The sequence below is a fragment of the Myotis lucifugus genome, unplaced genomic scaffold (genome assembly GCF_000147115.1).
Source record: "Myotis lucifugus unplaced genomic scaffold, Myoluc2.0 scaffold_30, whole genome shotgun sequence".
Classification (NCBI taxonomy): Eukaryota; Metazoa; Chordata; class Mammalia; order Chiroptera; family Vespertilionidae; genus Myotis; species Myotis lucifugus.
This window is the reverse complement of record NW_005871078.1, coordinates 3939767-3957108: the sequence shown is the minus strand read 5'-3', so window position 1 is coordinate 3957108 and position 17342 is coordinate 3939767. Positions and strand designations below refer to the sequence as shown.

Below are 17342 nucleotides of genomic sequence, written 5' to 3'. Positions count from 1 at the left end.
CCTGAGCAGGTAGCAGGTAACCTCAACACTCCTTTTCCTTTCCTCTCAGCTGGTAAAGAAAGCTCCAGGGTTAGAAGACACTTCTCCCAGAGTCTAATAACATTCTCTTACTTTACAGAAAACAAGCTAAGTCAAGGCAAGTGACTTGTCCAAAATCACATATTTAAGTAAAAAGTGAAAGGTCACCAATAAAATGGCATAATGAAGCCAGAAGTGAGAGAGAAGACAGGTCCTTAAACAGGAAGTTACAAAGTAACATGTCTATTCTCATGTTTCATCCCCCTGGGAAAGAAACATTTTATTTTTCCCCATTGATTTAAAACACCACCTGCTCTTCCTTATTACATCAACAGCAGAAGATATTCCAGACAATTCAGTTAAAAGCTCAAAAGAACTAAGAGGAAGAAACAAAAGAGGCAGTGTTGTGCCATGTCCAGAAGCAGGAAGGCCCGTAACCAGAACAGGGCATTCATACGTGCCAGGACCTAGCTGATGGCAGTGAATCGGTGTGCCTTAAAATCCAAGGACAGCCAAAACCGGTTTGGCTCAGCGGATAGAGCGTCGGCCTGCGGACTCAAGGGTCCCAGGTTCGATTCCGGTCAAGGGCATGTACCTGGGTTGCGGGCACATCCCCAGTAGGAGATGTGCAGGAGGCGGCTGATCAATGTTTCTCTCTCATCGATGTTTCTAACTCTCTATCTCTCTCCCTTCCTCTCTGTAAAAAATCAATAAAATATATTTTAAAAAAAAAATCCAAGGACAGATCTGTTTCCCTTAACCCAACACTGCAATGTTCTGGGGAAATCTACAAATTGAGCACATGACCTGTGAAACTAGTCCTCTCATGCAGTTACCAAAGGCCAGTCTCGGAAAATAAGTTTCACTGACTCACCCCAAAAGGTACAACTGGGCCTTGAGACAGGAAGGATATCACAACCAGGTCTAGAAATGCAGCATCTTCCCTCCCATCTGCTGCCTGAGCTCTGACAGCGGTGATGAAAACACAGATCCATCCTCGGATTGATCTCATCGGGTACCAAGTGTCTTCTCTGGTTACTGGTGCCACAACCACATACACACCCACACACACACATATACACTCAACACTCCAGGCCCCTCCTTACCATCCTTGCTGCAGTTTCATTCAGAAAGGATTATTCAAAAATGTAAAGGCAAACAGTAAATAATTTTTTTGAAAAATAAAGGCTAATCATCTAATTGGCTTTCCAAAGGCCCCTGATAAATGGTACTAAGTACCGAAGTTACCACTCAATAGTGTAACTAGAGTTTTGGAGTGCAACAGGTCTATAGATATGAACGGAGGGAGGGAGGGTGGCAGAGAAGAGAGAGCCCCTCATTGTATTTTAATGGCCTAAAAATGAAATAAATTCAGTGATATAATATTTCTTTTAGAACATGAAGCTCAAAAGCGGAACTGTTGCCTTGTTCTGTGTAGCTCAGTTGGTTGAGTTGGTTGACTGCTGTCTCATGCACATGCTGGGTTTGCCACTCATTCCTGGGAGGGGGCGTGCAGGAGTCAGCGGATCCACATTTCTCTCTCTCTCTCTCTCTCTCTTTCTCTCTCTCTCTCTCCAGCTCCCTTCCTCTCTGAAATCAATAGAAACTTTTTTTTTAAAAAAAAAAAGCGGAACAGTTAAAGATAAGTACCAAAGTATAGGCAGGTCTTACTCAAAAAGCAAATTGCTTGGTAGGACTTGAATATTTCATCGATATCTAAATTGAAAAAGATGACACATAAACTGATTTTATTAGACCACTTTATTTTAAAATTGCTATCTTTTTGAATGACCTCGACATCACACATTTGAAGGAATTACAAGTTGGAAGAAATTGCACCTGACTAGCTAGCCAGACATTCTAGTATTTGAAGGGAAGAATAATCACTTCTTCAAAATACTTTTTAAAATCAATAATCAACAATGGCTGCCTCTTAAAGGAAAGGTAAATATTATCTAAACAACTAACACGGCTCCAGGAGCCCTATATGGCAGGGTGTTAATCTGGTCGGAGAAGAGCTAGGGGTCTTGTCTTAAAGCTATATTGACATAGTTAGCATACTACCTATATTGTATGTTATAGACCAATAAACATAGCAAAGCACTCTAAAAATGCTCTTGTTCACACTTAAGATTGAGAAACACCAAGTATTTTAGCAAAGAATAAAAACACCAAAGGGTGGTGAGAGTGGGGGAGGGGATATGAAGATGAAGGGATGGAGAGTGGTGGGAAACTAAGCTCCAAATGGTTGCCTTTGTTTTTACAGGGTGATTTCTTTGGTGAAATATTTTTAACAACAACAAAGAAATGAAAATGAATGTTCATCATAACATCATAAAATGTATAGTATGGAGTCTGCAACCTACCAGTTTTGAGAGTCTATTAATCTCTAAATATTTTATCTAAATAACTCAATTACAACTAGAGTAAGTGTGGAAATATTTCCAATTTGCAGAAATTGGTAAATTTACAAAAAAATTTTTTAAAAAATCCTTAAGAGCACAACCTTATTTGCAAGTCAATCAGCTCAAGAACATGAAATAATTGGTTTTCTTGATAAGAATCATGGAAGTAGCAGCATTAATCATTTAAAGAGACCAGAGAGGATTGTGGCGCTCCACGGAGAGTGCCAGAGACATAAGGCTTTCAAAGTTGCCATCTTCCTATTTTACAAATTATCTTAATAAAATGATCAACATAAAATAATGTTCTTGAATATAGTTTGAATCCACAAAAAATGGATTCAAACTATATTCAAGTAAAATAAAGCTAATTTGAGAATTTAACAGGCAGGAGCCAAAAGTAATAAAATGATTCAAGTGTTTCCAGCAAGTCAACCAATGTTTACCAAACACAAATAGAAGTTACCAAAGGTGACACTTCCATAGCTTGTAATCTGAATATCTTCGCTCATTCATTCCATTTCAGAGGATAGGTTCCCTTACAGATTGGATGAAACCATTTCTCCACTGTAACCACTGAAGCAGCCCTTAGAAATCTAGAATCAGATGGGACCACAGAGGCCCTCCAGTCGGGCTATGAATACAATGGAGACTTCTCCTTCAACACCTGGACAGGTCTCTGCACAGTGTGCAGACTGCCTACTTGTACAGACTCCCATAGACTCCTTGCTGCACTCACTGAAAGCATCTGTCTCATGGTTGGCCAGATCCAAGTGTACACCAAAAGAAATAATACAAAATATTTGAAACGTAAAAGATACATATGGAACATATTATAAACATATATCCTAATACTTTTAATTTTTCTTGATTTAAAGAGCATTCTCGTATTTTTAATATTAACTCTGTTATCCCGCATTAATAGCCAATTGGTTTGCTCTAGGCTCCCCCAGACTGGATACGCATGGAGCATGAAGGACTGAGCTCAGTGTTGGACTCCACTGCAGGCAACCCTGACAGAGCATCCAACTAAGTCACGTCATTTTGTCTGCCAAATATCAGAGATTACTTATCATTATCCCCCGTGGGATTAATAAAGCATATTTTGCTCACCACCTAGTAAAAAGTGTTTTACAAATATGTTCAATGAAAGAAAGGGGATATGTCAAATTCTTTAGCTGCAGAATTTCCCTAATCTACAAACCCAGCCATGCTTTCAAAAGAAACATAAAAATGAAGTTTTATAAGACATATTCCTAGGGAACCCAGAAAAGCTTCTATTAATCATCATACTCTTTTCCAAATGCCTCCAAATCTTCACCTTAATAATAGTTTATAATTTTGCTAGAAAGTAATCAGTCTGTTGATCTGTAATTCCTAGAATTCATTTTCTTTTGAATAATTAAGGCAATGTTTGTCTAAATGACTCATCTCTGGATACATCATCTTCATAACCACTTAGAAATAATAAAAATTTACTGACAATGGCATTAAATTCACATCTACAAATCCTTCTAATCCAAATCGAATTAAGTCATCTAGTTTTTTCACTTAAAGCAAATAGAAGTTAACTGTTAACCAGAACAGTAGCTATTTATATGCAAAGCATAAATGCTTATTAATAAACTAGAGGCCCAGTGCATGAAAATTCATGGGGGGGGGGGGGAATCCTTCAGCCCAGCATGCCCCCTCTCACAGTCTGGGAGCCTTCAGGGGATGTCCTACTGATGGCTTAGGCCCGCTCCCCACAGGGAGGGACCCAGCTGATCAGGGGAAGGCACCGCCCCCATAACCCTGCTGCTGCTGCCACTGCCGGCCGTGGCAGCTGTGAGGCCTGAGCCCCAGTCCCCGCAGCCACTGGGGCTTACAGCTGCCTGAGCCCACAGCGGCCTGAGCCCCGGGCCTCACAGCCACCAGGACTCACGGCTGCCTGAGCCCATGGCTGCCATGAGCCCCAGGCCTTGCAGCCACTGTGGCTTTGTCTGGATGGACATCTGCCCTAATTAGCATATTACCCTTTTATTAGTATAGATAACTATAATTCTTATGAGAAATGCTTATAAGTACATATAAATCTAAATTTGAAAATGAGTATCATTTTTAGAAAAATATAATTTTGAAAATGCTCTAGAATATAAGAATTTCTTGCACAGATAAATATTAAGTAATTATGTAATTACTAAATGAATATCACAAAATTATGTGTTTCTTCTCCAACATTCATGTGTTTCTTAATCAGGGTATTAGCTTATTTTAAAAAACTAAGTTCTTAAAAGAAAAAAATGACTTCTTACTTCTTCAGTCTCAACATCTGTTCATTCACAATAAATACTTCATTCATCTGAATATTATTATATTCTTTAAAATTTACTTATGTTGACACTATTATTAAAGTGTCACTTATTTGTTCCTATTTCACAGGTTAAAGAAGAAATATGACCTAAAAATAAAAGCATATTGTTAGAATCTTTTGTTGTATTTTTGTTCCCCGAACTTCGTTAGTTGAAAATGACCAACTACTGAAAACAAAGAATAAAAGCATATCATATATGTACTTGTAGTAAATTCCATTTCTTTCTGCCCACTCCTATATTTCAAGGTTCAAATTGTACAATAAAAATTGCAAATTTTTCTATTTATGCAGGAATTATGGCTGTGAAACTAGGTAACTTGTCCATTGTACTCATACTAATATGCAACTTAAAGCTCTACAGAAGGTTTTCATTACTAACATGCCAAGGAAACTTATTGCGCAGTTTACTTCTGTTCACTAATTCAATACATGTTTCTGTCTACAATAGAGATAAAATGGGAGGAAAAATTCAGATCAATTAATCAGATGCAGGTGCCAGCTACCTATCAGGCACTGGGCTATGTCATAGGGATTGAAAAAGGGCATGAGGTGGGCAAAAGACATCGCCTTTGAACTTTTAAAACTTGTAATATGGTAGAGAGTACAGTTATGTAAGATTACATTACAACAATACAAATAGCTACTATTTATTAAGCATTTACTGAGGACTAGGAACTATGATAAGCTTTTAACAGAAACTACTTTATCAGTTGACACACACAAGAACTCTATGAAGCCCGGCCAGCGTGGCCCAGTGGTTGAGCGTTGACCTATGAACCAGGAGGTCATGGTTCCATTCCCGGTCAGGGCACATGCTGGGTCGCAGGCTAGATCCCCAGTGTGCAGTAAGCAGCTGATTGATGATTCTCTCTCAACATTTAAGTTTCTATCTTTCCCTCTCCCTTCCTCTCTGAAATCAATGAAATATATTTTTTAAGAAAAGAACTCTATGAAGTAAATTATTTGTAAAGCCTGACCTGCTAGCTCCAGGTAGACACTATGTGTATTACTGTGCCTTACATATTTTTTTTATTACTATCTACATCAAAGATATATGAGTATCACACTCGGGCAGTCATAGAAGTGGTGTACAGAAAGGCATAATAAAATGTGTCTGGAATGGCAAGGTATTAAGAGTTTAAGGAGTTCACAAGATTAAAAATTAAAATGGTAAACTGGAAAATTGGCTTAAGCCAGGTCTTCATCGCATAATTTGATTATTTTGTTTAACAATTTAAGTTTCCGTATTTATTGGAAGCACCCATATTCCAATTAGTTTAAAATGCAATATAGGACTATTTTAATTATCGCAATTTGGACTAGTGATGCCACTTCGTTGCTATGAAGTTACAGACTGGCCTCACTTGAAGCCTGGACCCATTTTTCACATCCAGAATTAAAAATACAGGTCATTTAAGGATCAGAGCAACCTCAAGATCATGATACTTATTTTTTAAATTCCGTACATTTAATATCATCTCTTAACATTTGTCACATCATAACACATTTACCCATGCTTTGTCCCCTACATTTATAACCAGGTCCATATGGAAAATAAAGTATGTCTTCTATTTTTTTTTTAATCCCAACATTTTTTGTGCTTGGCCCAATGCTTAGTACCTACTTAACAAAGTCTATTACAGAATCTGAAATATGGATTGAGCACCAAGAAGAAAACAAGAGTTCTAGCCGGTGTGGGTCATTGGCTAGAGCGTAGGCCTGCGGACCAAGGGATCCCGGATTCCATCCTGGTTAAGGGCACTTACCTCAGTGGCAGGCTCCTCCCTGACCCAAGCCCTGGTCGGGGCTCATGCAGGAGACAACCAATCAATGTGTTTCTCTCACATTGATGTTTCTCTCTGTCTTTCCCTCTCTCTTCCACTCCTCCTAAAAATCAATGGAAAAATATCAAGTGACGATTAACAAAGAGGAGGAAGAGGAGGAGGAGGAGGAGGAGGAGGAGGAGGAGGAGGAGGAGGAGGAGGAGGAGGAGAAAGAAGAAGAAAGAAGAAAGAAGAAAGAAGGAGGAAGAAGGAGGAAGAAGAAGGAAGAAGAAGGAAGAAGGAAGAAGAAAGAAGAAGAAAGGAATTATAATGAAGAAGGAAGAAGAAAGAAGAAGAAAGGAATTATAATTCCATATCCAGCATTCTCCAGGAGAAAGATTCACTGAATTTTGGAAACATCAGAGAGAGATGATGTGAAGGTCAAGGGAAACTGATCAGGCCTCTTTAGAGCTTGGGTGAAATATGACTCTCCAACCCTCACCCCCACCCCTATCTTGCTTTAATTCCATGTTAAACTAGAAAATGCAACTACTTTAATCACAATCCCTCTTCCTACAAAACTCTCTGCCAAGAATAGTGGAGACATTAGAGCAGTGATGGCAAACCTTTTGAGCTCGGCGTGTCAGCATTTTGAAAAACCCTAACTTAACTCTGGTGCCGTTTCACATATAGAAATTTTTTTTTATTCTTATTTAAAAAATTATAATAAGTATTACAAAGGATATTACACACATATAGAAATTTTTTGATATTTGCAACCATAATAAAACAAAGACTTGTATTTTTTATATTTATTTTATATATTTAAATGCCATTTAACAAAGAAAAATCAACCAAAAAAATGAGTTCGCGTGTCAGAGGTTCACCATCACTGCATTAAAGTGTTCACAGCATTGGGTGTGTGTGTGGGGGGGGGGGGGGGGGGAGAGGCAGATGTACTACCACATAAGAAGGTTGATTCTACCATCGTGTGTCAACATACAGTTAGTTGATCGTTGAATAAGGTCATTAGGGGCGCCAACCATGCATAACTGAAAATCCATATTAACTTTTGAGTCCCCAAAACTTTACAGTATCTGCAGAGGACTGGTTCCAGGACCCCCACGAATATCAAAATCTTTGGATGCTCTAGTCCCTGATACAAAATAATGTAGAACAGTGTACCTATACAGTTGGTCCTTTGCCTCTGCAGATACCTAACCAGGGATCAAAACTATTGTTTTCGATCCAGATACAGAGAGCTGACTGTACCCGCATTGAAATAAATCCACATACAAGTGGACCAACGAAGTTCAAACCCATGTTATTCAAAGGTCAACTGTAGTTACTTTGAGTTCATTTGAGAGTCTAGTCATCTTTCATGCGTGAATCAAATTCCATTTTTTAGACCTGTAGGACTGATGAAGTGATCTGCTTTTGTCCCAGGTATTGAGAAATGTTAAGACTTAAATGTCTTAAACAAAAATATCTATTTTTCCCAATTACTTAAAACCGCCTGAAATGACAGACTTGAGTCACAAACAACCCGAGAGACATTTAATTACCCACAACCACTGTACCATTTTCCTATGACATCCCCAAGGCATCGACAACCTGGTCTCAGCTCAAAAAATTACTCACCAGGGTTATATAGTTTTAGTTTTTATCTATTCATTACATACTTATCGAATGACTGCTGTGTGCCAGGCACCAGACTACGCACTGGTGAAGAGGGGTATGCAAAAACAGAAAAATAAAAACCTGTCTTCATAGAGATTATGTTCTACTGAAGGGAAACAATAAGTAACATAGATATCAATTAGTGAAAAGTGCCAGAGAGAACAATAAATCAGGGAGATTAAAAAAAAAAAGTAAAAGAGTGGGGAGTACCAATGGCGGGGACTGCAACGTCAGAGTGATCGAGGAAGAACTCATTAAGGGGAGACATTTATGAAACACAAAGATGAAGGAAGGATGTGGATGCCTGAGGAGTGCTTTCCAGCAGAGGAGTCAGACCTAAAGGCCGGGAAGGATGAACTGTGTGTTCTTAGAGACCAGGGCGGCTGGAGCGGGAGTGAAGTAGGAGGAAGCAATGTGGAAGGAGGGGGATGGGCATGAACACTGCAGCCCTACAGGCCCCTGGCTCTTACTCTGAGCGAGATGGGAGCTACCGAGGGCAGCACTTCGAGGAGCACTGAAGTGGCAGGATCTGCTCCGTATTTTACAAGAATCATTCCAGCTGTCATGTGGAGAAAAGACAGCAGAGGCGTCAAGAAAAAGGCAGAGTGGCTAGGCCGGTGTGGCTCAGTGGTTGAGCATCGACCGATGAACCAGATGGTTCGATTCCCGGTAAGGGCACATGCCCAGGTTGCGGGCTCAATCCCCAGTGAGGGGCGTGCAGGAGGCAGCTGATCAATGATTCTCTCTCATCATTGATGTTTCTCTCTCTCTCTCTCCCTCCTCCTTCCTCTCTAAAATAAATAAATAAATAATTTTTTTAAAAAAGAAAAAGGCAGAGTGAACAGCTAGAACACTTGCAGTGCTCCAAGTGAGAGATAGTATTTTGGATCTGGGTGACAGAAATGGAAGTGATGAGAACTAGATTCTAGATATATTTAGAGGCCAGACTCACAGGATAAAGAAAAGTATCTAAGGAGGCCCTGACCAGGTAGCTCAGTTGGTTAGAGAATCATCCTGATATGCCAAGGTGTCGAGTTAGAGCTTGGGGCAGGGCACATACAGGAAGCAACCAATAAATGTGTAAGTGGAACAACTAATCGATGTTTCTCTCTCTGTCTAGTCTCTAAAAAATGAGTGTAAAAAAAGAAAGTATTCAATGAAAAATGACTGTCACAACTCTAGATTTGTAGTATTGATTAAAACATACTGGATTAATTTTAACATCAGACGAACAAAAGTAGAAGGAGGAACTCCGAAAAAATTCTAAGAATTTCCCTAATACAGGAGAGAAGTGAATATAATGAAAGATTTTATAAGAATTCCCAACAAGCTTGCTTTCAAGACACATGACAAAGGACTTCATCCGTTTTGTGTGTGTTTTCTGCATGTTTTCATTTCAGTCACTTCACTGCCTGGCGGGCGGGCGGCCTGTGGGCCCTGGGTGACCTCTGAGATAGTCCTGAGACACATGCTGTCTCACCTACAAAACCAGATGGCCACCTTACCCTGACACTGCCTGTCCACCCAAAAATAGAACTCTAGAAACCTATTTCCTATGAATATAGAGCAAATGTTGGAATTAGTTAGACATCGCAATAACTGTTTCAAATTTTACCCTGAGATTGATTAACTTATAATGATGCCTACATTTCAAGAATCTTTGAAATCCATCGTTACACATGCTTGAGTCACTACATAATTTTCTTTCAAAACTATAAGCACTTGCTAACCAAATATTAAATAGTGAATGTCTAGTCCTTGAACACTAGGCACACAATTTTAGTTTCCAATGTTCTCTCTCTGTTGTATGGAATGAGTTCCTGACATGGAAGTCATAACCAAATCCAAAAATATAATGGAGTTTTACATGAAAGCTTCCATTATTAATGTTCTTTTTATCCCAAAGCTATTACTTTCAAGTTTTTATGAACAGTATTCATTCTTTGCCTCTTAAGAGGCAGACATATCTGCCTGGGGAACTGGACTCTTTTGTCCATAAATAGGCATGTAAAATATTACAAGACAGACCTAATACCACAGGTCCAATCAGTCCCTTACTACCAGCAGAGATTATACTCAAACAAAGAGATTCACATTTTTACTACTTTCTTCAACCCCTCCACACGGCCCAGAAAAACTGCTTGTTCTACTCAGTGCTCTGCATTTATCTCCCTCCTCTTGCCTCACTAGAAAAGTACCCTTCTCTCAGACAACCTATGTTTATCACTTCCTTCAAGACTGGGTTCACAACTCCACCTGTCTGGCTGGAAGATAATTTTACATAATAGAAACTGAATACTTGAAAGACAGAGTACTGCCATGCTTTTAAATTACTCATTCTGTCTTTCATGTTTGCCTGTTCCATTTATAGGTGGAGTTTTTACTCACCTGTTACTAGTTATAAGCATTAAACTCTCATAATAGTTTTATTTCCCTTGACTGTTAAAAGGTGTTAGGGCAGCGGTTCTCAACCTGTGGGTCGCGACCCCTTTGGCGGTCGAACGACCCTTTCACAGGGGTCGCCTAAGACCATCCTGCATATCAGATATTTACATTACGATTCATAACAGTAGCAACATTACAGTTATGAAGTAACAACGAAAATAATTTTATGGTTGGGTCACAACATGAGGAACTGTATTTAAAGGGCCAGAAAGTTGAGAACCATTGTGTTAGGGCGTGACTGAGACGGCTGCACCTGATAGCTAGAGTGACCATTTATTGCTAGCCAGGCATATTTGCATGCATCAGCTCATTTAATTTCTACAACAGCCTTATTTCCTAAGTGCTATCATCACAATCATTCTGGGGTCGTAGAGACTGAGACATACAATGGTAATTTGCCAAAGGTTACACGGCTTACCTGTGAAGGCACTGTAAAAGCACTTTACCAATGTTAACTTATTTAATCCTCATAACTACCCTATGAGGCGGGTATTATCTCTATCCCACAGATAAGGAAACTGAAGTACGAGACTTGACACAGTCACCTGGGTAGTAAATGGCCAGCCAGGATGGGAGCCCGGGCAGCCCAGACCCAGAGGCCTCACGCATCACCACCAAGCATTCCACTTTCTAAATTAACTGTGTATCGGAGGTTTCGTGTGTTCAAATATAGCAATGGTCTCTTGAGTATTACTTTTATACATTCTTTAGTTTGCTACATATTTAAGAGCTTAATATATAAATAATAGGGTAGTAAATACAGTATACTATTACAGTGGAACCTCGGCTCTCAAACTTAATTCGTTCCAGAAGGCTGTCTGAGAAGCAATTTGTTCGAAAACCGAATTTTTCCCCATTAGAAATAATGTAAATTGAATTAATCTATTCCAGACTCCCAAATGATTCGTTTTAACCTTTCTTATATACAGTACATGTCTAATATACTGTTTAATGTATAAATAAACACCTTTTTTCTTAAATTTATCGAACCACCCCCCTATTAGCCTTAAACGAGTCATTTTTAGCATTTGGTCCAGGAGTGTCTTCCAGGTCAGCACGCAGCATTTTTGCTTGTTCATATACCAATGCCTCCAAAATGGCTGACACTGGCTAACTGCTTTTATCCAAATCAACAAGTTTTTCTACTTCAATGGTCTGTGATCAGTTTCTTTCCCACCCTTAGAACATGAGCACTCTTGATGGCCTCGTTATGTTTCTTTCCCCAGCAACAAAAGCATTCTCTCCTTTGTTGCCTGAGAGACCCTTTTTGTCATGTTGAGAGTTGGAAGGGTTGTCAACACCAAAGTTTGGTTCCACAACAGACATTTTTTTCCGTGAACAACTTGGTAGAGAACCGAACTGTTCGAGATGGGAGACATTCGACCAACGAGGTTTGACTGTACTACCAAATTAGGTGACCCTGTAAGCTCCTGATCTACCAGGGAGATGAGTCATGGCCAAAAAGATCCACTGCAACGCATAATGCAGTTCAATGTCCTGAGTGTGTGGTTCAGAGAAAGCGCTAACATCCAGCAGAGGCCCACTGAGGGAGCTTTCCTGATAAAGCGAGGCCTGGAAGGATGAGTAAACATCCTTTGATGATTCTATGTAGGATTAACAACCTCGTGTTTGTCTTTCCTTAAGTCTTTTTAAGACCAGGGACTATTTTTATCTTTGTCTCTCCAGCACCCAACAAAGTCATCACTCAGTAAGTGACTGTGGGATGGGTAGAGAGAATGTTATGGAAAAGCACATCCCAAGCAGACAGAACATCACGACAGAAAGGAAAAGCAGAAATAGCTTTTTTTTTTAAATTTAGTTGCTACATCATGAACAGTATCTGTGTTGTCCAACTCCAGGAGGCCCCACTGTATTCCATGGGAATCCACCCCCTCCAGGGTAGATGCAGCATGAATGGAGCCCCGCACCCGCCCCCCCAAGGTGTGCAACACAGCTGCCCTAAATATGGGCATCCCTGTTCACAAGCTCTTAGCAAAGGAATGTTCTAACCAGCTCTGCTTTCCTCATTGTCACTCCATGGTATGCCATGGCTACTTTGCAAAGTCTATATTTTAAAATTCCCGTCCACATCACAGATGCTGGTAGCTTCAGGGACCAGAGTCAGTGTCACTGTGCAGAGGAGCATGGGCTGCCTATGAAGCCAGACCTCTCCTGGCAAATTCTGGCTCCACCAGATGCTTTGTGACCAAGAGAAAGTGACTTCATCTCTTTCTGCTAAATATCTTCATCTCAATGTCTTTATGTCACTGGGTTATTTATTATGAAGATTACATAAATAGAGGGAAAATGTTTAGAAGAGTGCCTGACACAGAGTTGTAATGAGCAAATGTTAGACATTATCATTTCCAGGGCATAGGCAGCTAATTCCATTGTCAATTCACATTCTTCCTGGAGAGTGACTGCTGAGATGTCGCCCTCGGGCAAAAAGGGAGAAAATGGGGAACATCTGTAATACAGTCAACAATGAAAAATAAATAAACAAATAAATGAAAAGGAATGAAGAGTTGTAGATAGGACAAATGTATAAAGCAATCCAAGTTGGATGAGAAAAAGAAAAGGAAAATATCTCATGTGCTTTTTTGTAAAATAGCAAGACTGCTTGCTATTTGAAGTCTACCAGCAGGTTCTACATCATTAGAGATGTTAAAGCCAAGGACATCAGTGTGAAGTCATTCAACTTAGACTGTATTCTTACTTAGGGCTTAAAATACAGAAGAGGGAAAGGTGAGTGGATGAAAAAGTAGTGTTTTATACAGAAGTCACATGAATAACTTCATAGAATTCACATGAACAGACTTCCGTCATCTCACTGACAGCTCACTCAAGGAGGGTGTTGCAATACTACTAGACAAACACAATTAGGTCATAATCCTCATTATGATTGTCAAGCCACCAGAAATAAGAGGGGGGAGAGGGTAGTGCATGTAAACTGTTAATGTGTATGAAACAAGAAAATAAAGGAAATTAAGCGAAGTTTTACTTTACACGCCAGTTTCATACCAGTAGTGAGCATAAATCCAATACAGCAATCCTGCTTTAAAAGAAGTTGAAAGTGAAAGAAAGAAATTGAGGGGAGGGGGATTTAAAAAAACACACACAAAAAAAGTTGATTGCAAAAAGAAAGCATTAGTTGATTATTTAAAAATCTGGCTGATTCTGGCTAACTATGCTTATCTTAAATGAAACTCTTTTTTTTACATTAATGCTTAATTGCATGATGTTTTTGATTAAAAAAAGAGTTTACATTTGCTTTGCATTAAAGAATAAGAATTCACAGTGCCATTTGGGGAAGAAAATGTGAAAAATCTAAAAGAATTACTCAACAGGCCATACCATACTAATTACAAGATGCAATATGTAGCTACAAATTGTGTTCCAGTAGAGGGAGCCCTGGAACAGAGACTGACAGAAGAAACTGATGTAAATCTAAAATTAATTCAACAAACCCAGTGTTGTATATAGAAATATGTCAATGCTCAGTAAAGGTTTTGAATATTGGTGAATATCCACATTTAGGGACTTCCTGACGTTCCCTACACAGGCACTAAATCATGTTTAAAAGGAGCAATAAAAATAAATGTGAACACCATGGAGAAAAGGCTAAATTAAACTGCTTGCTTTTTGGGTTATGTATGTGCTAATAGTGATAACAGGACTAAGTTCTTGTAATTTGCCCTTTCTTGACAATTTATTGTGTGTGTTATGCATGAGAGACACAATGTCCCAGATAACAATCAAATAAAGGAAAACTGTACTCAAATTCCTTCGATCCTGATGTACCCAACCACACCTAAAAACTTTGATTACAAGTACAAAATTCTTGCCCTAACCGGCATGGCTCAGTGGATAGAGCGTCAGCCTGCGGACTTAAGGGTCCCAGGTTCGATTCCGGTCAAGGGCATGTACCTTGGTTGCGGGCACATCCCCAGTAGGGAGTGTGCAGGAGGCAGCTGATCGATGTTTCTCATCGATGTTTCTAACTCTCTATCCCTCTCCCTTCCTCTCTGTAAAAAATCAATAAAATATATATTTTAAAAAAAAACAAGTACAAAATTCTTAAACAATATGTCATTGTAAAGGACATAAACAATAAGATTACCCTGTAAAATACAATTTTTTAATTTATTTGGGTGGGGGGGTAAATTGTGTTGAAGGGGTTCAGAACAGCTTCCCCAAGATGAGCCACTTTGGCACGTGGATTATTTGAGCTGAAGGCAATTGAGGTCTAAGGGCTCAAGTGAAAATTTACCTCTCCCTTAAAGAATTTAAATTGGGGTCCGTGCCCACAGTAAGAGGTATTGCCAGAGATAACTTTTTATGACCTATCCAAAGGGCACGGCAAACATCTAATTACTGAATATCTGCTCTTTTTAATATACTTGTATTGATTTCAGAGAGGAAGAGACAGAAACATCAAGGATGAGAGAGAATCACTGATCGCTGCCTCCTGCATGCCCCACACTAGGGATCGAGCCCGCAACCCGGGCATATGCCCTGACCAGGAATGGAACCGTGACCTCCTGATTCCGAGGTCCGTGCTCAACCACTGCGCCATGTCGGCTGGACATCTTATGTCCTTCCAATGATCTACCTCTGCTCAGATACAAGAGTCAACATAATATCCAAATACCCAGTACTTGCCATAGCTAAACTCTAGGAAGCTTCATTTAGAGATCTCTGCAAAACATTATGCAATATCCAAATCACAAATAAGGGTCAGTCTGACTGCAGAAATCTTGCTACCTAAAATTGTTATTTCTATGCCAGAAGAAACAAACAAACAAACAAAAAAGATGATCTGGGTGTCCCAAGCAGAGAATGCTGAGAAAAAGAATCCTGATCATTTGACTCTCATGCCAGGTTATTTGTTGAAGGCACAGGTTGTTCCTATAAAAGAGGTTTCACGTCAGCTGTACTTTGGTCATACTGGGCTTCCATGTGCCCACTTAACATTTTACTGAGAGCCTTGCCTTGCTTCACTAATTAACAGGACAAGAAACAAACTAAAGGGGGGTCAGTAATGACAGCTTTGGGACATGAAGTGCAGGGAACCGGGGTTCAGGCTCACAGTTCATGCGGAGTTGTTTAAATGGGGCTCGCTTCCCCTGGGAGCCTACAGAGAAGGGATGAAAAGCGTAAATGTCAAACAAGCGGTGAATGGGCAGATCACCGAGTTGAAAGGGCTTTCATCAAGCCCAGCCCCAGGGAAGAAATACATCAAACGCACCCCAAAGGAAACAAAAGCTGAATTATGAACTGCAACATCTGAAAAGCATCAGCGATGTGTCTTAGAAACACTACCAGTGAGACTGAAGTCTGAAGTCTCAACCCCCAACTCTCCCTCAGAAGTGCTTTCTAATAATACTGACCACATTCCAAATAGCTTCGGTCTGCCAAGAACTCAAGGATTGTACTTCCCCTGCTCAGCAACCAGGGTGAAAAATCAATGCCAGGGGAACCGTAGTCCTTACTTTTGAAGCACATTGCAAATTTCTTGCTGGCATTTATCCACAGAGGGAGTAGCTCCTAAATAAATGTAGGGAGTGAACATGACCTTTAGCGGCTAAAGTTTAGCCGATCATTTTGGTTCCCAACAGGAAGGCAGGAGAGGCAAAACGAAGAGAATGAGTGAATATGAATGTAAAGGAAAAGTGAGAAAAACAGAGGAGCAAAGAATTCATTTGGGGGAAAGATGAAAGCAAAAGGCCATACAAAAAAATAAACAAAAGCAAGAAGAGGAAAACTATACTCCACCTAAAGACAAATGACTAGAGAAGGAAAGAGAAGGGGGTAGCACAGAATAGCTTTTGGGTCCAGAATTACTTAACTTTAAAATTAACTTACTGTGACTTTAGCACTGATTGGGGTTGGGGTTTGGAATCCTAGACAAGGAAAGAAGCTAGCAGTGGAGAGACAAAGCGAGACAACGCAGGAAAGCAGAGAGACCCTCCCTCAAAGCTGCGGGGCAGCATCAGGTTGGGCTGGATCAAGGAAAAAGCTGGTGATGAGCGGGGTCCTGTAAGTGCTCGGAGAGGCAGCAGTCACGCGGGTTCACTTTTTCGTGGAAGAGCCAAGATTCTCCGTGGGCTGGAGGGGGGGGGGGTAGCTGCATCAACCCACCCACCACCCACCACCCACCACCCACCTCCCGAGGGAGCCTTTGAGGCAGGACTAACAGACGGGCTTTCCTGGGGCAAGAGAAGTGGAGGGAATCCTCTCCGACCTGGCAAGACCCGACGGAGACCCCCAAACAGAACGCAGCGACCAGGGTCAAGAGCGGTGAGGCCAGGGGCCTCCAGGGGCCCTTCCCAGGTCCCCAACTCACCGATGCCAAGCCCGACGACCAGGCGGCCGGCGAGCAAGGTCTCCTTGTTGTTTCGCCCCGGCCAGCCCCGGGGAAGCCGCGGTGAGGAGGGCACTGCCCAGCAGGGATGGGAGGCGCGGCCGCCCCCAGACGCCCGTTCAAGGCCCCCGCCCCGCCAGCGCCCGAGACGGCGGCCCGCCCCCACCGTGCTGGACACCAGCAGCTCCTGCCACAGCGCGTCCAGGCTTGGCTGCCGCTTGAGCAGCAGCATGGCCCCCGACACCACGCCGGTGTCATAGCCGAACAGGAAGCCCGCCCAGCGCGGAGAAGACCGCCACCACGTACACGAAGGCGGG

General features: G+C 40.9%; 1 protein-coding gene across 1 annotated transcript in view; it reads right to left on the bottom strand.

Annotated features, from left to right (window-relative positions):
• Positions 1 to 17342, bottom strand: part of SLC2A13 (solute carrier family 2 member 13) — a gene marked incomplete at its 5' end in the record, with an annotated part of 284652 nt that extends 267310 nt beyond the window's left edge. Inside the window, 4 exon segments of the mRNA XM_014454075.2 lie at positions 17008 to 17059; positions 17061 to 17177; positions 17180 to 17299; positions 17301 to 17342. Of these exon segments, the coding sequence (XP_014309561.1) occupies positions 17008 to 17059; positions 17061 to 17177; positions 17180 to 17299; positions 17301 to 17342 (331 nt within the window).